Source organism: Entelurus aequoreus, linkage group LG13 (assembly GCF_033978785.1).
Source record: "Entelurus aequoreus isolate RoL-2023_Sb linkage group LG13, RoL_Eaeq_v1.1, whole genome shotgun sequence".
In the NCBI taxonomy this organism is placed as follows: Eukaryota; Metazoa; Chordata; class Actinopteri; order Syngnathiformes; family Syngnathidae; genus Entelurus; species Entelurus aequoreus.
Genome location: NC_084743.1, coordinates 31529054 through 31554039, shown reverse-complemented (window position 1 = coordinate 31554039; position 24986 = coordinate 31529054). Strand labels below are relative to the sequence as shown.

The window sequence follows — 24986 nt, the reverse complement described above, 5'->3', positions numbered from 1 at the left end:
TATCAACTATATCATATACAATATCATATATGTCATATACACAACATCATATGTATATCATATATACAATATCACATGTATCATATAAACAATATCATGTATATTATACATACAATATCACATATATCATTTATACAAAATAATGTATATTATGTACAAAACTGTATGTACAATATCAGATATAAATACAATATAATTTATACAATAACATAGAGTATACATTAGTGGTTGTCAAACTTATTTCACCAAGTTGCACCTCAGAAAACACTTGGCTCTACAGTAGTGTAGTAGACCTAAGTATTCATCAAGTACCACCACAATGACAACATTAAAATGCAGTAGTGCAGTAGACCTAAGTATTCATTAAGTACCATCATAATGACAACATTAAAATACAGTAGTGTAGTAGACCTAAGTATTCATTAAGTGCCACCATAATGACAGCATTAAAATACAGTAGTGTAGTAGACCTAAGTATTCATTAAATACCCCCTGTAATAACAACATTAAAATACAGTAGTGCAGTAGTGTATTCATTAAGTATCACCATAATGACAACATTAAAATGCAGTAGTGTAGTAGACCTAAGTATTCATTAAGTACCACCATAATGACCAACATTAAATACAGTAGTGTAGTAGACCTAAGTATTCATTAAGTACCACCATAATGACCAACATTAAATACAGTAGTGTAGTAGACCTAAGTATTCATTAAGTACCACCATAATGAGAACATTAAATACAGTAGTGTAGTAGACCTAAGTATTCATTAAATACCCCTGTAATAACAACATTAAGATACAGTAGTGCAGTAATGTATTCATTAAGTATCACCATAATGACAACATTAAAATACAGTAGTGTAGTAGACCTAAGTATTCATTAAGTACCACCATAATGACCAACATTAAAATACAGTAGTGTAGTAGACCTAAGTATTCATTAAGTACCACCATAATGACAGCATTAAAATACAGTAGTGTAGTAGACCTAAGTATTCATTAAAAATACCCCCTGTAATAACAACATTAAAATACAGTAGTGCAGTAGTGTATTCATTAAGTATCACCATAATGACATTATTAAATACAGTAGTGTAGTAGACCTAAGTATTCATTAAGTACCACCATAATGACCAACATTAAAATACAGTAGTGTAGTAGACCTAAGTATTCATTAAGTACCACCATAATGACAGCATTAAAATACAGTAGTGTAGTAGACCTAAGTATTCATTAAAAATACCCCCTGTAATAACAACATTAAAATACAGTAGTGCAGTAGTGTATTCATTAAGTATCACCATAATGACAACATTAAAATACAGTAGTGTAGTAGACCTAAGTATTCATTAAGTACCACCATAATGACCAACATTAAATACAGTAGTGTAGTAGACCTAAGTATTCATTAAGTACCACCATAATGACAACATTAAAATACAGTAGTGTAGTAGACCTAAGTATTCATTAAGTACCACCATAATGAGAACATTAAATACAGTAGTGTAGTAGACCTAAGTATTCATCAAGTACCACCATAATGAGAACATTAAATACAGTAGTGTAGTGGACCTAAGTATTCATCAAGTACCACCATAATGAGAACATTAAATACAGTAGTGTAGTGGACCTACGTATTCATCAAGTACCACCATAATGAGAACATTAAAATACAGTAGTGTAGTAGACCTAAGTATTCATTAAGTACCACCATAATGACCAACATTAAATACAGTAGTGTAGTAGACCTAAGTATTCATTAAGTACCACCATAATGACAACATTAAAATACAGTAGTGTAGTAGACCTAAGTATTCATTAAGTACCACCATAATGAGAACATTAAATACAGTAGTGTAGTAGACCTAAGTATTCATTAAATACCCCTGTAATAACAACATTAAGATACAGTAGTGCAGTAATGTATTCATTAAGTATCACCATAATGACAACATTAAAATACAGTAGTGTAGTAGACCTAAGTATTCATTAAGTACCACCATAATGACCAACATTAAAATACAGTAGTGTAGTAGACCTAAGTATTCATTAAGTACCACCATAATGACAGCATTAAAATACAGTAGTGTAGTAGACCTAAGTATTCATTAAAAATACCCCCTGTAATAACAACATTAAAATACAGTAGTGCAGTAGTGTATTCATTAAGTATCACCATAATGACAACATTAAAATACAGTAGTGTAGTAGACCTAAGTATTCATTAAGTACCACCATAATGACCAACATTAAATACAGTAGTGTAGTAGACCTAAGTATTCATTAAGTACCACCATAATGACAACATTAAAATACAGTAGTGTAGTAGACCTAAGTATTCATTAAGTACCACCATAATGAGAACATTAAATACAGTAGTGTAGTAGACCTAAGTATTCATCAAGTACCACCATAATGAGAACATTAAATACAGTAGTGTAGTGGACCTAAGTATTCATCAAGTACCACCATAATGAGAACATTAAATACAGTAGTGTAGTGGACCTACGTATTCATCAAGTACCACCATAATGAGAACATTAAAATACAGTAGTGTAGTAGACCTAAGTATTCATCAAGTACCATCATAATGAGAACATTAAAATACAGTAGTGTAGTAGACCTAAGTATTCATTAAGTACCACCATAATGACCAACATTAAATACAGTAGTGTAGTAGACCTAAGTATTCATTAAGTACCACCATAATGACAACATTAAAATACAGTAGTGTAGTAGACCTAAGTATTCATTAAGTACCACCATAATGAGAACATTAAATACAGTAGTGTAGTAGACCTAAGTATTCATGAAGTACCACCATAATGAGAACATTAAATACAGTAGTGTAGTAGACCTAAGTATTCATCAAGTACCACCATAATGAGAACATTAAAATACAGTAGTGTAGTAGACCTAAGTATTCATCAAGTACCACCATAATGATAACATTAAATACAGTAGTGTAGTGGACCTAAGTATTCATCAAGTACCACCATAATGAGAACATTAAAATACAGTAGTGTAGTAGACCTAAGTATTCATCAAGTACCACCATAATGAGAACATTAAAATACAGTAGTGTAGTAGACCTAAGTATTCATCAAGTACCACCATAATGAGAACATTAAAGTACAGTAGTGTAGTAGACCTAAGTATTCGTCAAGTACCACCATAAAGAGAACATTAAAATACAGTAGTGTAGTAGACCTAAGTATTCATCAAGTACCACCATAATGAGAACATTAAAATACAGTGCCAGTAAAAGACAAAAAATCCTTCAATGTTGTTGGGAAATATTCCGAGTATTGATATTGGCGAAACTGTCCACTATTGTATCGGACCGATACCAGCATGTGCAGTATTGCCTGTCTTTACAATGTTATTGTTTTGTTGCGAGCGAGTAGTGTGCGTCGAGATAGCTTTTTACACGTCGTGTGACGTCACGCGGTCCAGTTTGTTCCACCTGTTGCGCAATCCCCGCACGCGAAGTAAATCTATCTGCAGTCTGCACATGCTCCCGATCCCTTAACGGTTCGACGGAGGAGGGGAAAAAAAACGTTTTCAAGGTTAAAAGTCCTCGTTGCCTGGCCAACCAATCATATTTTTTGACGCCTCAAAAGCGGCTAAAGTCGGACTATAAAAACCGCAGGCGCTAATAAAAGTGTGATACGGGGACATTATCGGGAAGACTTTGTCCAAGCCACACCGCAGGATCCTCTCCTCCCCCGCCCCCCCCAAGACGATGCATCTGTCTCAGATACTTTTGTCGTTTACTCTGCTGGCGCTCCTACCGGCTCCGGTGGCCCCGGGCGAGCGAGAGACGCGCCCGCAGACTCCCACCAGCAGCGGGCCGGAGGACGCGGAGCAGCAGTGCGCCACCTGCGACGTCCGCCAGCAAATCAAAAGCATGCGTCTGAACGCCATCAAGTCCCAGATCCTGAGCAAGCTGCGCATGAAAGAAGCTCCCAACATCAGCCGCGATGTGGTCAAGCAGCTCCTGCCCAAAGCGCCGCCGCTGCAGCAGCTGCTGGACCAGTACGACGTGCTGGGGGACGACAACCGGCACGCCACCGTGGACGACGACGACGAGCATGCGGTCACGGAGACCATCATGATGATGGCGACTGAACGTAATTTCATTATTCTCTTGCTTTGCACGCCTTTTTTTTTTTTTTTTTCCAATTGCCTGACGGATAATACAATTAAAAAGTAGGAAATGCAAATGAAAACATTTTCCTTACAATTTAAAAATATGAATATGAATTGAAACTAACTCCTTAAAATTAGAAATCTAATCATTTCAAACTTTCATAAATGTTATATTTTGGACATATATTGTGTTACTACTTCCAGTCTAGTTTGGTCATTGAATGTTCCTTATATGGCAGGGGTGTCCAAACTTTAGGGCCGCATTCAGTAAAACGGAAGGACGCGGGGGGGGCCATTTTTGACACATTTTGTTCGCTAAAGATGCTAAAAGCCAACCAATGTATGTCAATATATGCTCAGCTAGCTGAACAAAACATCCCTGTTAGCTTTTTGTTGTAGGTGACAAACTGTCTAGCAACGAGGGCTGTCAAAATTAACGCCATCAATCACCAAAAATATTGCATTAATCATGTAAAGACACAAATTAATCACAGTTTATTTTGCTCCTTTACCGTAAACGGACTCTAACATTTGTAACCAATTATTTAGGCCTTTTTAATTGAATTAACATTTTGAAGTTAAATGAAATCATGCAAGCGAGTAATAGTTGTGATTAGTCATGATTAATCCAATTTCCAAAGTGTGATTAATCTGACTTTAAAAGTGTATTGTTTGACAGCATTACTAATAACAATAATGATTGATTGATTGAGACTTTTATTAGTAGGTTGCACAGTACAGTACGTATTCCGTACAATTGACCACTAAATGGTAACACCCGAATAAGTTTTTCAACTTGTTTAAGTCCACGTTAATCAATTCATGGTACAAATATATACTATCAGCATAACACAGTCATCACACAAGTTAATCATCAGAGTATATACATTGAATTATTTACATTATTTACAATCCGGGGGTTGGGGCGGGGGGGGGTTTAGGTTTGGTTGATATCAGCACTACAGTCATCAACAATTATATCATCTGAGAAATAGACATTGAAACAGTGTAGGTCTTACTTGGTAGGATATGTACAGCGAGCAGTGAACATAGTGAGTTCAGAAAGCATAAGAACAAGTATATACATTTGATTATTTACATTTGATTAATTACAATCCGGGGAGGTGGGATGTGGTGGGGGAGGGTGTTAGTCTAAATAATAAACTCATTCAATTTCTACAACCTGCCGAGGGCCATTAGCAAACAAGCGGCGGGCCGAAACCGGCTCCCGGGCCGCACTTTGGACACCCCTCTTATATGGGAATTGGGAAAACAAAAGAATTGGCTTATTTAATTTCTATTTTAAAATACTAAAAATGATATTAATAAACCAAGCGTTCTTATGTTCTTATACTTTTGTGTTGAAAAACAATCGATAGATCTAAAAAAAAAAAAAAAGGATTTATATGTACAGTACAGGCCAAAAGTTTGGACACACCTTCTCATTCATGACTATTTACATTGTAGATTGTCACTGAAGGCATCAAAACTATGAATGAACACGTGTAGTTATGTTCTTAACAAAAAACGGTGAAATAACTGAAAACATGTTTTATAGTCTATCCATCCATCCATTTTTTACCGCTTGTCCCTTACGGGGTTGCACAGCTCTCAGCTGCACACGGGCGGAAGGCGGGGTACACCCTGGACAAGTCTCCACCTCATCGCAGGGCCAACACAGATGGACAGACAGCATTCACACTCACATTCACACGCTATAAAAATGGGACCCATTACCTCCCTGCTTGGCACTCAGCATCAAGGGTTGGAATTGGGGGTTAAATCACCAAAATGATTCCCGGGCGCGGCCACCGCTGCTGCCCACTGCTCCCCATTGCTCCCCTCACCTCCCAGGGGTTGATCAAGGGTGATGGGTCAAATGCAGAGAACAATTTCGCCACACCTAGTGTGTGTGTGACAATCACTGGTACTTTAACCTTTTAACTTTTAATTTGTAGTTTCTTCAAAATAGCCACCCTTTGATTACTTTTTTTGCACACTCTTGGCATTCTCTCGATGAGATTCAAGAGGTAGCCACCTGAAATGGGGTTCACTTCACAGGTGTGCTTGAAGCTCATCGACAGGATGCCAAGAGTGTGCAAAGCCGTAATCAGCGCAAAGGGTGGCTATTTTGAAGAAACTAGAATATAAAACATGTTTTCAGTTATTTCACCTTTTTTTGTTAAAGTACATAACTCCACATGTGTTCATTCATAGTTTTGATGCCTTCAGTGACAATCTACAACAGGGGTGTCAGACTCATTTTAGATCGGGAGCCACATGGAGAAAAATCTACAAGTGGGCCCGACTGGTAAAATCACGGGACGATAACTTAAAAATAAAGACAACTTCAGATTGTTTTCTTTGTTAAAAAATGTATGTTGTTGTTTTTTAAACTTACATGCGGTTAATAGTATTCTATCTTTATTTGTCGTTATTTATACTTTCTGAATAAATTTTGTGATAATGTTCATCAGTCAACTCATTGTTGTTAATTTTCAATCTATCAAGATAAAAAAATAATATCAAAATCCAATTACAGGATGTAGTTTGCTCATTTTCCTCAATTTGTAAACTAACATCATGTGGTTTATTTTTTTAACATATGTAGCATCATCTACAAAGATACAAAGAATTGCTATTGCGACATCTAGTGGACACATTTAGAACAGCAGTTTCTTTCATTAAAAAATGTTGGCTAATTTTCATACTTTGCGAACTCATCCGGACCAGATAAGGCGGAAGGCGGGGTACACCCTATATATATATATATATATATATATATATATATATATATATATATATATATATATATATATATATATATATATATATATATATATATATATATATATATATATATATATATATATATATATATATATATATATATATATATATATATATATGTATATATATATATATATATATATATATATATAGGGTGTACCCCGCCTTCCTTATATATATATATATATATATATATATATATATATATATATATATATATATATATATATATATATATATATATATATATATATATATATATGTATATATATATATATATATATATATATATATATATATATATATATATATATATATATATATATATATATATATATATAGGGTGTACCCCGCCTTCCGCCTCATCCGGACCAGATAAGGCGGAAGGCGGGGTACACCCTATATATATATATATATATATATATATATATATATATATATATATATATATATATATATATATATATATATATATATATATATATATATATATATATATATATATAGGGTGTACCCCGCCTTATATATATATATATATATATATATATATATATATATATATATATATATATATATATATATATATATATGTATATATATATATATATATATATATATATATAGGGTGTACCCCGCCTTCCTTATATATATATATATATATATATATATATATATATATATATATATATATATATATACATATATATATATATATATATATATATATATATATATATATATATATATATATATATATATAGGGTGTACCCCGCCTTCCGCCTTATCTGGTCCGGATGAGGCGGAAGGCGGGGTACACCCTATATATATATATATATATATATATATATATATATATATATATACATATATATATATATATATATATATATATATATATATATATATATATATATATATATATATATATATATATATATATATATATATATATATATATATATATATATATAAGGAAGGCGGGGTACACCCTATATATATATATATATATATATATACATATATATATATATATATATATATATATATATATATATATATATATATATATATATATATATATATATATATATATATATATATATATATATATATATATATATATATATATATATATATATATATATATATATATATATATATATATATATATATATATATATATATATAGGGTGTACCCCGCCTTCCGCCTTATCTGGTCCGGATGAGTTCGCAAAGTATGAAAATTAGCCAACATTTTTTAATGAAAGAAACTGCTGTTCTAAATGTGTCCACTAGATGTCACAATAGCAATTCTTTGTATCTTTGTAGATGATGCTACATATGTTAAAAAAATAAACCACATGATGTTAGTTTACAAATCGAGGAAAATGAGCAAACTACATCCTGTAATTGGATTTTGATATTATTTTTATATATATATATATATATATATATATATATATATATATATATATATATATATATATATATATATATATATATATATATATATATATATATATATATATGTATATGTATATATATATATATACATATATATATATATATGTATATGTATATATATATATATATATATATATATATATATATATATATATATATACATATATATATATATATATACATATATATATATATATATGTATATATATAGAGTAACCGTGTAATACTGTTCCATATCAGTAGGTGGCAGCCAGTAGTTAATTGCTTTGTAAATGTCGGAAACAGCGGTAGGCAGTGTGCAGGTAAAAAGGTGTCTAATACTTAAACCAAGAATAAACAAAAGGTGAGTGCCCTATGAAAAGGCATTGAAGCTTAGAGGAGGCTATACAGAACGAAACTAAAACTGAACTGGCTACAAAGTAAACAAAAACAGAATGCTGGACGACAGCAAAGACTTACTGTGGAGCAAAGACGGCGTCCACAAAGTACATCCGAACATGACATGACAATCAACAATGTCCCCACAAAGAAGGATAAAAACAACTGAAATATTCTTGACTGCTAAAACAAAGTAGATGCGGGAAATATCGCTCAAAGGAAGACATGAAACTGCTACAGGAAAATACCACAAAAAGGGAAAAAGCCACCAAAATAGGAGCGCAAGAACTAAAACACTACACACAGGAAAACAGCAAAAAACTCAAAATAAGTCACGGCGTGATGTGTCAGGTCGTGACAGTACACCTACTTTGAGACAAGAGCTATATTGATGAATGGTTGGTTATGGTTTAAAGTCATATCCAACAATTGCGACAACATCTTTTTACTGTCAACTGAGTTTCGTTTTTTAATGATTTCTGCTGGTGGTGTGCCTCCGGATATTTTCAACGCAAAAAATGTGCCTTAACTCAAAAAAGGTTGAAAAACACTGCATTAAAGGCCTACTGAAATTAGATTTTCTTATTTAAACGGGGATAGCAGATCCATTCTATGTGTCATACTTGATCATTTCGCGATATTGCCATATTTTTGCTGAAAGGATTTAGTAGAGAACATCGACGATAAAGTTTGCAACTTTTGGTCGCTGATAAAAAAGCCTTGCCTGTACTGGAAGTAGCGTGACGTCACAGGTTGTGGAGATCCTCACATCTGCACATTGTTTACAATCATGACCACAAGCAGCGAGAGCGATTTGGACTGAGAAAGCGACGATTTCCCCATTAATTTGAGCGAGGATGAAAGATTCGTGGATGAGGAAAGTGAGAGTGAAGGACTAGAGGGCAGTGGAAGCGATTCAGATAGGGAAGATGCTGTGAGAGGCGGGTGGGACCTGATATTCAGCTGGGAATGACTAAAACAGTAAATAAACACAAGACATATATATACTCTATTAGCCACAACACAACCAGGCTTATATTTAATATGCCACAAATTAATCCCACATAACAAACACCTCCCCACTCTCATCCATATAACCCGCCAATACAAATCAAACACCCGCACAACACACTCAATCCCACAGCCCAAATACCGTTCACCTCCCCAAAGTTCATACAGCACATATATTTCCCCCAAAGTTACGTACGTGACATGCACATAGCGGCACGCACGTACGGGCAAGCGATCAAATGTTTGGAAGCCGAAGCTGCGTACTCACGGTAGCGTGTATCCAACTCAAAGTCCTCCTGGTAAGAGTCTCTGTTGTCCCATCTCCACAAGCATGCGTATCCAACTCAAAGTCCTCCTGGTAAGAGTCTATGTTGTCCCAGTTCTCCACAGGCTAATGGTAAAGCTTGACTGTCATCGTTCGGGAATGTAAACAATGAAACACCGGCTACGACGTAGCCGCTACAGCCGGCCACTAATACACCGCTTCCCACCTACAGCTTTCTTCTTTGCTGTCTTCATTGTTCATTAAATAAATTGCAAAAGATTCACCAACACAGATGTCCAGAATACTGTGGAATTTTGCGATGGAAACAGACGACTTAATAGCTGGCCACAATGCTGTCCCAAAATGTCCGCTTTGCATGTTCGAAATAAACTGAAACTCAAACTCAAACAATCCGTGACGTCACGCGTATACGTCATCATACCGAGACGTTTTCAGCCAGATATTTCGCGGGAAATTTAAAATTGCACTTTACTAATCTAACCCGGCCGTATTGGCATGTGTTGCAATGTTAAGATTTCATCATTGATATATAAACTTTCAGACTGCGTGGTCGGTAGTAGTGGGTTTCAGTAGGCCTTTAGAAGACATAAAAGAGCAACCAGCTGCCACTTCCGTAAAACACAACGGTGCCAGTACCAAAACATGTCCTATTGATAAAACATCGTACTAAAAATATCTCTTAAAAGTTATTCCCGGTGTCCCGGTTTTAACCGTACGACGTAATGTGCTAGCGTATTCAGCACAATGTTCAGGCATTCTTGTTGTTTCCGTTTGTGTGACTTCTACAACTTTGCTCTTACTGGTGTAGGCCCTTGGCAGCTACGCATCTTAAAGGCGCGTGTCCAATCTAATCTGCATATCTATGGCCCAAGCACAGAGGTGTCCAAAGTGCGGCCCGCAGCTAATTTTTCAACGGTCTGCGGCACATTCTAAAAACACTGTTCATAAAAACAACAACATACAAAGTGGTAATAAGAAATGGCTTTTTTTTTTTTTTTTTTTTTAATCGATAAATTGTATTTGTTTTGAATGTGAAAAAATCAGCATGGCACCCACATCCTTTGATTTTTCAGTATTGGACACCCCTGCCCTAGCAAGTGACCTAAAAAAACAAAATGATCCAGTTCTATATTTAGCGATCCATAACTTTATATTTTGGATGTCTTGGAAACATTTTTTTTTCTTTCAAGTTTCAACACTGTTGACTCACTGTGATGGGTTTAGTATCAACATCAATAAATACAAATAGCATATTTTCAGGGAATAAGTGGTAGAAAATGGATGGATGGATGTATTTTTTGTTAATAATATGCTGAAAACTTCTCTTACTTTCAGTCCTTTTACTCAAATCTGCGGCTAATAGGAACAAAAAGGAAATCAAGTTGTGTGAGATGGACCAATACACAGCTGTTGAATAATGTAATATGTGTATTACCAGTAGAAATGTACATTTATTTTAAGAGTTACATCAAGCAAATGAGGAGTTGGAATGCTTTGAAGATATATTTTGTGTTTCATCTCCCTTCAGCTGAGAGCGTGGTCCAAGTAAAAGGAGACCCAAAGTGCTGCTTCTTCTCCTTCACCCAAAAGTTTCAAGCCAGCCGCATATTCCGGGCTCAGCTGTGGGTGCACCTGCGTCCCACCGACGAGGACACCACCGTCTTCCTGCAGATCTCTAGACTGACCCCGGTTTCGGACGGCAACCGGCACATCAGGATCCGCTCCTTGAAGATCGAGGTGAACGCCGGAGTTAGCTCCTGGCAGAGCATCGATGTCAAACAAGTGCTGAGTGTGTGGCTGCGGCAGCCCGAGACCAACTGGGGCATCGAGATCAACGCCTACGACAACAAAGGCAATGATCTGGTGGTGACGGCTGCAGAACCGGGACTAGAAGGGCTGGTGAGCTTAATCCTCTTTACACCTATCTATATATACATCTATCTATACATCTATATAGAGAGGGATGTCCTTTAAATTGCCTTGTCCAAATCCATTTATAGAAGTAAACATATTTCAAAGAACATGCGATTGTACCCAAAAAACAGCAATACCTAATACCATACATTGATGCACACATTTACAATACTTCATTATTCTGGCTACAAATTAATAGAACATAATTAAAGGCCTACTGAAACCCACTACTACCGACCACGCAGTCTGATAGTTTATATATTAATGATGAAATCTTAACATTGTAACAACTAACTTATAAAGTGCAATTTTAAATTTCCCGCCACACTTCCGCTTGAAAACGTTTTATTATGCTGACGTATGCGTGTGACGTCACGAGGACAAGGGAAGTATTCGGAGCCCGAAAAATCCTATACACAAAGCTCTGTTTTCATTTCATAATTCCACAGTATTCTGGACATCTGTGTTGGTGAATCTTTTGCAATTTGTTTAATGAACAATAGAGGCTGCAAAGAAGAACGTTGTAGGTGGGATCGGTGTATTAGCGGCTGGCTGTAGCAATACAACAAGGAGGACTTTGTTGGATAGCAGACACTAGCGCCGGCGACCTCACCTTGACTTCCTACGTCTCCGGGCCGCCGACCGCACCGTCGATCGCTGGAACGCAGGTGAGCACGGGTGTTGATGAGCAGAGGAGGGCTGGCTGGCGTAGGTGGAGCGCTAATGTTTTTATCATAGCTCTGACGAGCTCTCGTTGCTAAGTTAGCGTCGTTAGCAACAGCATTGCTAGGCTTCGACAGGCGTCAAATACACATTAACCGTGTATTTACATGTCCAGTGTTTGGTTCGGTGTCTCCTAAAAGTAGTATTGTTGAACTTCTGTCTATCCTTCCAGTCAGGTATTTATTTATTTAGTGTCTATCTGCATTTGAGACAGATGCTATCACGTTAGCTCATGCTAAAGAGCTTTGTCGATGTATTGTCGTGGAGATAAAAGTCACTGAATGTCCATTTCGCCTTCTCGACACTCATTTTCAAGAGGATATAGTATCCGAGGTGATTTAAAATAGAAATCCGTGGTTCACAATAGAAAAAGGAGAGATTGTGGAATCCAATGAGCCAGCTTGTACCTAAGTTACGGTAAGAGCGAAAAAAGATATCTCTTGAACTGCATTCTAGTCCGTCACTCTAACGTTACGCATCCACAAATCTTTAATCCTCGCTCAAATTAATGGGGTAATCGTCGCTTTCTCGCTCCAAATATCTCTCGCTCCATTGTAAACAACGGGGAATTGTGAGCAGCACTACCGCTTGTGACGTCACGCTACTTCCGGTAGGGGCACGGCTTTTTTTTATCAGCGAGCAAAAGTTGCGAACTTTATCGTCGATTTTCTCTACTAAATCCTTTCAGCAAAAATATGGCAATATCGCGAAATGATCAAGTATGACACATAGAATGGATCTGCTATTCCCGTTTAAATTAAAAAAAAAAAATTTCAGTAGGCCTTTAAGTCAACTTCTTGTGGTCTAAAAAAAGCAAATCAAAAATATGTAAGGCTTTACTTCCAAACATTGAAAAAAGCTGCGGGCACAAAGCCGTCTGCAATAATGAATATATGGCTGTCCCGCGAGGTAAAGACAGGAGCATAGACCACGATAGTCGAGGTCTCGTATTTGAACACAAATGTACATCACTACTGTCACCCCAGCTTGACATGTCTGGCTTTAGGTGTGTTAAATCAATAAATAACTCTAGACTTACATTTTAAAGTCGCTCTTTCCGCTCCGCGTAGCGTCGTTATGTTGAAAATAATTTTCAGAGTTTAGTGTGTAAAGGATCTTGGGATGTGAAAGGGTGAGAAGTGCACAAGGCATGCACACCTGTTGGCCGGATTCGAAGGACACTTGAAGCTTTTTGAATTGGGACAGCCTTCGCGCACCGCAATGATGTCAGCACCCCACAAATGTGCACTGCGAAGGATGCAGCCACCATACTTGCCAACCCTCCCGATTTTTCCGGGAGACTCCCGAATTTCAGTGCCCCTCCCGAAAATCTCCTGGGGCAACCATTCTCCCGAATTTCTCCCGATTTTCACCCGGACAACAATGATAAGGGCGTGCCATGATGGCACTGCCGTTAGCGTCCGGCACAGACACATGTTGTATGCGGCTTCTGCAGACACACGTAAGTGACTGCAAGACATACTTGATCAACAGCCATACAGGTCACACTGAGGGTAGCCGTATAAACAACTTTAACACTGTTACAAATATGCGCCACACTGTGAACCCACACCAAACAAGAATGACAAACACATTTCGGGAGAACATCCGCACCGTAACACAACATAAACACAACAGAACAAATACCCAGAATCCCTTGCCGCCCTAAGTCTTCCGGGCTACAATATACAACCCCGCTACCACCAAACTCGCCCCCCACCCAACCCCCGCCCACCTCAACCCCATCCCCCACACCTCATATATATATCTACCTATTTATACCTGTGGTATAAATAGGTAGATGGATAGATGTATAGGTGGATATAAGCTGAAAAAATTCTACAGACAATACACCATAATAACAAAAGTATCCATCAATCCATTTTCTACCGCTTGTCCCAGGGTGTACCCCGCCTTCCGCCCGAATGCAGCTGAGATAACAAAAGTATTTATTTTTAATTTTTCAAATGTAAACTAAAAATTAAAAAAAATAAAACAATCACATACAGCCTTTGCTCAAGACATTGTTGATGCACTTTTAGCAGCAATTACAGCCTTAAGTCTTTTTGAATACAATGCCTCAAGCTTGGCACACGTATCTTTGGGCAGTTTCGCCCATTCCTTTTTGCAGCACCTATCAAGCACCATCAGGTTGATTGGGAAGAGTTGGTTTTCATCCAGGATGTCTCTGTACATTGCATTCATCTTTCCCTCAATCCTGACTAGTCTCCCAGTTCACGCTGCTGACAAACATCCCCACAGCATGAAGCTGCCACCACCATGCGTCACAGTAGGGATGGTATTGGCCTGTTGATGAGCGTTGCCTGGTTTCCTCTAAACATGATGCCTGGCATTCATGCCAAAGAGTTCATGCCAAAGAGTTCAAGCTTTGTCTTATCAGACCAGATACTTTTGTTTCTCATGGTCTGAGAGTCTTTCAGGTGCATTTTGGAAAAAGTTTTACTAAGAAATGGCTTCTGTCTGCCTTATTGGTGAATTGCTGCAGAGATAGTTGTTCCTCCACAGAGGAATGCTGGAGCTCTGACAGAGTGGCCATCGAGTTCTTGGTCACCTCCCTGACTAGACTAAGATGAATGCAGCAATGTACACAGACATCCTGGATGCAAACCAATGCTTCCCATCCAATCTGAGGGAACTCGAAATGTGCTACAAAAAGGAATGTGCGAAAATGCCCAAAGATAGGTGTGCCAAGCCTGTGACGCCGTATTCAAAAAGGCTTTAATTGCTCCCATTGAGCAAAAAGGCTGTGAATACTTATGTGATTTATTATTTTTAAACATTTTAATACATTTGCTTATTTTTTCGAAAAAACATTTTCACATTGTCATTATGGGGTATTGTGTGTAGAATTTTGAAGACAAAAAAATAATGTATTCCTTTTTGGAATAAGACTGTAACATTACAACATGTGGAAAGGTGAAGCGCTGTGAGTACTTTCCCGGTGCACTGTATCTATATCCATCTATTTATGCATCCATCTATTATCTATGCATATATGTGGACGGCGTGGTGAGTTGGGACAGTGGCCGTGCCAGCAACCTGAGGGTTCCTGGTTCGATCCCCAGCTTCTACCATCCTAGTCACGTCCGTTGTGTCCTTGAGCAAGACACTTCACCCTTGCTCCTGATGGGTTGTGGTTAGCGCCTTGCATGGCAGCTCCCGCCATCAGTGTGTGAATGGGTGAATGTGGAAATAGTGTCAAAGCGCTTTGAGTACCTTAAAGGCCTACTGAAATGAATTTTTTTTATTTAAACGGGGATAGCAGATCCATTCTATGTGTCATACTTGATCATTTTGCGATATTGCCATATTTTTGCTGAAAGGATTTAGTAGAGAACATCGACGATAAAGTTCGCAATTTTTGATCGCTGATGAAAAAAGCCTTGCATGTACCGGAAGTAGCGTGACGTCGAAGGTTGAAAGGCTCCTCACATTTCCCCATTGTTTACACCAGCAGCGAGAGCGATTCAGACCGGGAAAGCAACGATTACCCCATTAATTTGAGCGAGGATGAAAGATTCGTGGATGAGGAACGTGAGAGTGAAGGACTAGAGTGCAGTGCAGGACGTATCTTTTTTCGGTCTGACCATAACTTAGGTACAAGGGCTCATTGGATTCCACACTTTCTCCTTTTTCTATTGTGGATCACGGATTTGTATTTTAAACCACCTCGGATACTATATCCTCTTGAAAATGAGAGTCGAGAACGCGAAATGGACATTCACAGTGACTTTAATCTCCACGACAATACATCGGCGAAGCACTTTAGCTACGGAGCTAACGTGATTGCATCGGGCTTAACTGCAGATAGAAACAAAAGAAATAAACCCCTGACTGGAAGGATAGACAGAAAATCAACAATACTATTAAACCATGGACCTGTAACTACACGGTTAATGCTTTCCAGCCTGGCGAAGCTTAACAATGCTGTTGCTAACGACGCCATTGAAGCTAACTTAGCTACGGGACCTCACAGAGCTATGCTAAAAACATTAGCTATCCACCTACGCCAGCCCTCATCTGCTCATCAACACTCGTGCTCACCTGCGTTCCAGCGATCGACGGAGCGACGAAGGACTTCACCCGATCATCGATGCGGTCGGCAGCTAGCGTCGGATAGCGCGTCTGCTATCCAAGTCAAAGTCCTCCTGGTTGTGTTGCTGCAGCCAGCCGCTAATACACCGATCTCACCTACAGCTTTCTTCTTTGCAGTCTTCATTGTTCATTAAACAAATTGCAAAAGATTCACCAACACAGATTAATTTTGCGATGAATACAGAGCTTTTTGTATTGGATACAGTGGTGTCCGAATACTTCAGTTTCAACGATTGACGTCACGCGCATACGTCATCATACATAGACGTTTTCAACCGGAAGTTTCGCGGGAAATTTAAAATTGCACTTTATAAGTTAACCCGGCCGTATTGGCATGTGTTGCAATGTTAAGATTTCATCATTGATATATAAACTATCAGACTGCGTGGTCGGTAGTAGTGGGTTTCAGTAGGCCTTTAAAGGTAGAAAAGCGCTATACAAGTATAAACCATTTACATTTACATGTTCATGTATCTATATCTATACATCTATCTATCTATATCCATCCATCTATCTATCTATCCATATATCTCTATATCTATCCAACTATCTATCCATCTATATCACATGTGTCAAACTCAAGGTGGGGGGCCACCTCACTTATGTGGCCCGCGAAAGCCTGGAAATTATGTGCGTCAATAAAGTACTTAATCTTTCTTACTAAATGTATTTGTTCTTTGCATTTTACCAGAAAACATGTGTAATGCATGACATTGCCTATCTTTTAAACTTTAATATTATCTGATCATGCATCATATACAGTACGTTATTACATAACGTATTACAATCTTTTGTAAACATTAAACCTTGACTTATGATTTCAAAGTTATCCATCAATTTGTACATATGAAAATCTATAAATCAAATGTCTATGCTATTGTGTAATAATATCGTGAAGCAGTTGTTTATGATAATACGTATTTACTGTTATATGCGACCCCCTAAAGACAGCCATAACTGCGATGTGGCCCTCAATTAAAACAAGTTTGACACCCCTGATTTATATCTATACATCTATCTATCTACATCTATCTATACATCTATGCATATATCTATCTATACAGCGATTAATTGCATGGTAGGGGAGGGTCTTTCGTTGCATATTGTATTTATTACAGAGCAGTAATTGTGGAGAAATAAACATGACTAATAATTCTTAGTGCGTTTTTTTCCTGTTTTCGAACAAAAAACTTAGCCAAAATTTTGCCTGGATTTTTGTCGACCGTTTGGGTTATCGTACGGCCAAACATTGCGCATAACAAACTAGTCTGTTTGCGTATCACTCTGCGGAAGAGAATGCTCAAACAAAGAATTCCACATGTTGATGAGTAAGCGAGAAACAGTATTTAACTTGAAGAACTCGTAGCAAAGCTCATCGCCGTCTTCACTAACAAGTCTTCAATAAAGGTAAATGTGATGTTAAATGTTTATTTACACATTTCACTCATCATTTATATGTATTGCACATTGTTTTTTTGCAAGTCAAACTATAATTATTCTCTATAAAGTGTATATTTTGTTCATTTAACTGGAATTGTACATTGCTTCGCTTTTTCGTACGATTCTGTTTTCATCTGAGAAATTAGTAACGGAAACTGCAGTAAAACTGACATTTGTGTGGCGTGCATTTGATTTATCGTTCCGTCGAATGGTACAGTCATCTGTTCCAGGCTTGTCTTTAAAATGCATGCAGAAATCTATATAGCAAATGTTTGAACTGATGAATCTGTTTAAAAAAGTATACTTCCTGGAGAGTCCGAAAAAGGAATTTACGAACAGTGTTAGAGATGAAGTTGGCAGATTTTTGTTGTCACATACTTAACAGGCAACTTGTTGCCAGGCAGGATTCAGAACTGAGTGTCTGATGTCCGACATGAACAAAGGACAGGTAGTCACACACATACTAAGGATTATGAAACTGATACATTTAATTAATGAGGTTTATTGTTTTTGCACCTTTTAAAATAATTTAAAATCTATTTATCTACATGTTTTTGTTTTTATATATATATATATCTATATATATATATGTATGTATGTATGTATGTATATATATATATATATATATATATATATATATATATATATATATATATATATATATATATATATATATATATATATATATATATATATATATATATATATATATATATATATATATATATGTGTATGTGTATATATATATATATATATATGTGTGTGTGTGTGTGTGTGTGTGTGTGTGTATATATATATACATACATACATATATATATGTGTGTGTGTGTGTATATATATATGTATATATGTGTATATATATGTATACATATACACACATATATATACATATATAAATGTGTATATATGCATATGTATGTATGCGTGTATGTATGTATGTATGTGTATGTATATATATGTATGTATATATATATACTGTATATATATATGTATGTATGTATGTATGTATGTATGTATGTGTATATATATATATGTAGGTATGTATGTATAAATATGCATGTATGTATGTATATACAGTATGTATTGCATGTGTATGTATGTGTATATGTATATATAATTGTATATATGTATGTATATGTATGTATGTATATATGTATGTTTATATATGTGTGTGTATATATGTATGTGTGTATATATAAGTGTATGTATGTATTTGTGTGTATATATGTCAATGTATGTGTGTATATGTATATACACTGTATATGTGTATGTATATATATATGTATGTATGTATGTGTGATATATATATATTCATGTGTGTGTATATATGTAAGTGTATATATGTATGTATGCGTATATATGTATATTTGTATATATATATTTGTATACATGTATGTATATATATATATATGTATGTATGCGTATACATGTATGTATGTTTATATGTATATATATATATATATATATATATATATATATATATATATATCTATATATATATATATATATATATATAGATATATATATATATATATATATATATATATATATATATATATTCATGTATGTGTATTGTGTATATACGTGTGTATATATGTAAGTGTATATGTGTATGAATGCGTATACATGTATACCTGTATATATATGTTTGTATATATGTATGTGTATATATTCATGTACAGTATGTGTACATAAACATACTGTATATATATATATATATATATATATATATATATATATATATATATATATATATATATATATATATATATATATATATATATATATATATATATGTACATATTTATATATTTTTTAAATTTAATTTAAAAAAATATATATAATTTAATGAATAGCTGTGCAGAAAGGAAATATGAAAGACACAACTCTGGTCATTGAGCCAAATTGTAAACAGAAAAAAGACAGAATATTTATTTCATTTGGCACTATGAGATCAAAATCATCCCAAACTTCAGAAAGATTTCTTTGTCTTGGTTTTATTTCAATCGATGATTATGACAAAATAGAAGTCAAAGGCGACACGCCACGACTTCTTTCAGTACGAGCGGTCATTTGTGAGTCGAAAGAAGGACTTACTGATCAACAGTTTGGTGCTTCGAAGTAAAATGATGCAGCAGCTGTATCGGACAAGTGATTTTATCTTATAGTGATATACACATTGAGGTATCGAGGGACACTGTATCACTGTTGTGTTTTATTTGATACTTCTATATCCTTTGACCCATCACTACTCAATAGTGCTTCTCGCCTTCTTTATTAAAGTGCTGGTACTGGCCACCTTATTTGGCCCCATGGTGGATTGTTTTGCAGTCGTATTCAACAACCAAAGTACAAACACTGAGTCACCAAAGAGTGGGATTGTTTGTTTGGGCACTTGAGCCCACAGAACGATACGTGGGAAGGTGCACTGGTTTGTTACGCACAATGTTTAACTGTGTGATAACTGAGACCTAAGGAGAGAAATGTGTGTGTTTTTATGCAAACGAACAAAAATTAGATTTGCAAATAAAAAAACAGATTTACAAACAAAAAAAGATTCGCAAAAAAATGATAGATTTGCAACAAAAATGGATTTGAAAAAAAATTAAAATATTTTAGATGCAAATAATTTTATGGTTGCGACTCTACTTTAATCTTGTGGGCGGGGCCTCCCTGAAAAATATGTACAAAGCCTTTTTATTGTCCCACTCCTCATCTTTGGCATTTCCCTCGAAATGTGTTAAAGAAGGGAGTAGTCAGCTGCCATGCCCATATATGGTCACAACATCGCCCCGGACTGACCAATAAAAAGGCTTCTAATATACGTATTGTTTAGAGGAAGCCCCGCTCACAATATTAAAGTAGAGTCGAAGGATTTGTTAAAAAAAATTATTTGCAACCGAAGCTTCAATTTTTAATATTAATTTCGGATCAATTTTTTGGTTGCAAATCTTTTTTGTGTGGTTGCATAAAAATATACACATTTCTCTCCATGGATACCAGGGCAATATTCTTTTTAATTTTTTTGTCAAAAAATTTCCTTTGCAGCCTACAGCACTGACCAGTCCCTCAGGGATTTCACAGGCTTTGTTTTGGCCTAATTTAGCATTTCTAGAAAGTTGCAATGTTGAAGCTTTTGATTTTATGAATTTGTTATCAATGTTTTTTTGTTTTTTGTAACCTTAACGTAGAAGAAGCACATCATTTTAACAAAAAATTAAAAACAAATACTGTATTGATGTTTTACTTGTTTTACAACACACATACTTAAAAGTAGACACAGTAAAATCACATACTCAGGGCTCATTGTCAAATTACTGTAGTGTTTTAAATATTATGATTAAAAGTTCCAATTACAGAAAAAAACACCACCAAATATTTCCTTTTTTGTTTGCTGTCTGCTGTCATCCACAAGTTGCAGACATTCTCTGTGCATGTTTTACATTTTGTCCATCTTAAACATGCATTTATGTTCCATCACATTTAAACCAACACTTTGGGAACATTTTTATTGGTAAATGATAGATGATGAGAGATTTTAATCCCACTTCAACATCGCTGACATGTAAACTTCCTCTTTGCTAGGCCAGCATTGCAAATGAAAATCTGTTTTTAATTGAGTTATCCTGGATAAATAAAGGTTCAATAAACATATACATACATGTGAACTAGGAAGTGAACGTTTATATACTACATTACCCAGAAGGCTTAGCGCTGTCAACAGGTTCCGTAAGCACCGTATTTTTCGGACCATAGGACGCACCAGATTATAAGGCGCATTAAAGGGGTCATGTTATGATTTTTTTTTTCTACATTTAAAAGACTTCATTGTGGTCTACATAACATGTAAAGCCTCAGTCCAGAAGAGCGCAGTCCTAGGAACAGCCAAGATACAGCGCAGAACCCTCAAACTCCCAGGCCCGAGCTTGAGGATGACACAGATACCACCCCACCAGGGTGAGAAGGATATATATATATATATATATATATATATATATATATATATATATATATATATATATATATATATATATATATATTAGAGATGTCCGATAATGGCTTTTTTGCCAATATCCGATATTCCGATATTGTCCAACTCTTAATTACCGATTCCGATATCAACCGATACCGATATATACAGTCGTGGAATTAACACATTATTATGCCTAATTTTGTTGTGATGCCCCGCTGGATGCATTAAACAATGTAACAAGGTTTTCCAAAGTAAATTAACTCAAGTTATGGAAAAAAATCCCAACATGGCACTGCCATATTTATTATTGAAGTCACAAAGTGCATTATTTTTTTTAACATGCCTCAAAACAGCAGCTTGGAATTTGGGACATGCTCTCCCTGAGAGAGCATGAGGAGGTTGAGGTGGGCGGGGTTGAGGTGTGTGTGGAGGGGGGGATACGGGGGAGCGGGGGGTGTATATTGTAGCGTTCCGGAAGAGTTAGTGCTGCAAGGGGTTCTGGGTATTTGTTCTGTTGTGTTTATGTTGTGTTACGGTGCGGATGTTCTCCCGAAATGTGTTTGTCATTCTTGTTTGGTGTGGGTTCACAGTGTGGCGCATATTTGTAACAGTGTTAAAGTTGTTTATACGGCTACCCTCTGTGTGACCTGTATGGCTGTTGACCAAGTATGCTTGGCATTCACTTGTGTGTGTGAAAAGCCGTAGATATTATGCGATTGGGCCGGCACAAAAAGACAGTGCCTTGAAGGTTTATTGGCGCTCTGTACTTCTCCCTACGTCCGTGTACCACTCCGTACAGCAGCGTTTAAAAAAGTCATACATTTTACTTTTTGAAACAGACACCGATAATTTCCGATATTACATTTTAAAGCATTTATCGGCCGATAATATCGGCAGTCCGATATTATCGGACATCTCTAATATATATATATATATACTGTATATACACATTTATACTGTATATACAGTATATTCCTCGCGCAATGATGTCACGTTATCGATGGGAAAATGCATTTTTAGACAATATTTGCCTGAACGGCTCGGAGACACCCAGAGTAACAAGCGGTAGAAAATGGATTAGAAAGGACAGATTTAAAAAAATAGAAAAAAAATAAATATATATATATATATATCTATATATATATATATATTTTTTTTTACTTGGGACTCCCCGCAGGCTAGATTTTGGACACCGGCGGGCCGTATTAGGCCCACGGGTAGTAGTTTGGGGACCACTGGATTAGACAGTTGACGTGAGTGCCACTCGGAGACAAATCCATTGATGAAACTGACGAGAAAGTTGCGAGGGATTGGTTGATTTTGGGCGAATTGGCACGATCGCGACATCGCAAATTCCTGCAGGGACTGATTGACGATCAGTGACCCGGTTTAAAACCGACCCATGTTTCCTCTGTTCTTGAGGTGTCGGTGAGCAGAGACACGTTGCACAGTCAGCAGCCTTTTAAACAAGTTGTTACCCAGCAACAAACACATTTTTGTAGGCGCACACCTCCACGTGGACCAACGCCAAGCTCACAGCAGTCGATACGTGACAAGTTCAACGGGCTCGCATTCCTCAACGTTTTGTGTGGTTAGCAAATCCGACTAATTGCTTGCAACTATCAATGACCGCTCACACGCTAAGAACAGAATCAGAACGCGCCCAGCTGTGCTCCACCAAGCGTGCCCTGATTTCATTTGTTACCCATCAAACTTTCATAATATTATTACACCATGTTTGTAAACCGGCTGACTACAGTGGTTGGCATCAGACGTCAACAGTCTGCTCTCTACCCTCGCAGCAACCGTTCATGGAGGTGAAGCTCTCCGAGGGCCCCAAGCGTGTGAGGAGAGACTCGGGCCTGGACTGTGACGAGAACTCCCCGGAGTCCAGATGCTGCCGTTACCCGCTCACGGTGGACTTTGAAGACTTCGGCTGGGACTGGATCATCGCGCCCAAGCGTTACAAGGCCAACTATTGCTCTGGGGAGTGTGAGTACATGCATTTGCAGAAGTACCCGCACACACACCTGGTGAACAAAGCCAACCCCAGAGGCAACGCGGGCCCCTGCTGTACGCCCACGAAGATGTCGCCCATCAACATGCTCTACTTCAACCGCAAAGAGCAGATCATCTATGGCAAGATCCCCTCCATGGTGGTGGACCGCTGTGGGTGCTCCTGAGCCCAGAGAGCAGGATTTAGACGCCTCCGCCTACAGACTTTTTTTTTATCCAAACACCAATTCCAGTACTTTCCTGCAAAACACGGTGCAATAGAACCACACTAGAGGTCCCGATAAGCTTTCACACGTGGCATACTGTAGCTGCTTTCTCTCCTCCAGTCAAACGTTAGCCATGCTGGCTTGATGGCACACACACACACACACACACACACACACACACACACACACACACACACACACACACACACACACACACACACACACACACACACACACACACACACACACACACACACACACACACTCACACACACACACACTCGCATGAATGCGGACAGAAACGATCATCCCAGCAGATGTAGACATCCGCTCCTCTCCTCGCACCCCCCTACAAACCCTCCTCGACTCGACGGAGTCGCCTCGAAAAAGAAGAACGATTACGTGATCACGTGCATCGTGGCCGTAAAAATCCCACTCACAGAACTCGAGGTGAAGGCACAAGAAATGCAGAAACAGATTGTCAAGATGTATGAATGTGGAGGTCATACTCTG

General features: G+C 36.8%; 1 protein-coding gene across 1 annotated transcript; it reads left to right on the top strand.

Annotated features, from left to right (window-relative positions):
- Positions 1-3524: 3524 nt before the first annotated feature.
- On the top strand, positions 3525-24759 carry mstnb (myostatin b). The gene is made up of 3 exons (XM_062067716.1): positions 3525-4137; positions 11614-11984; positions 24054-24759. Exons 1-3 carry the CDS (start codon positions 3750-3752, stop codon positions 24432-24434), a joined length of 1140 nt encoding a protein of 379 aa, XP_061923700.1. The 5' UTR covers positions 3525-3749; the 3' UTR covers positions 24435-24759.
- Positions 24760-24986: the final 227 nt, after the last annotated feature.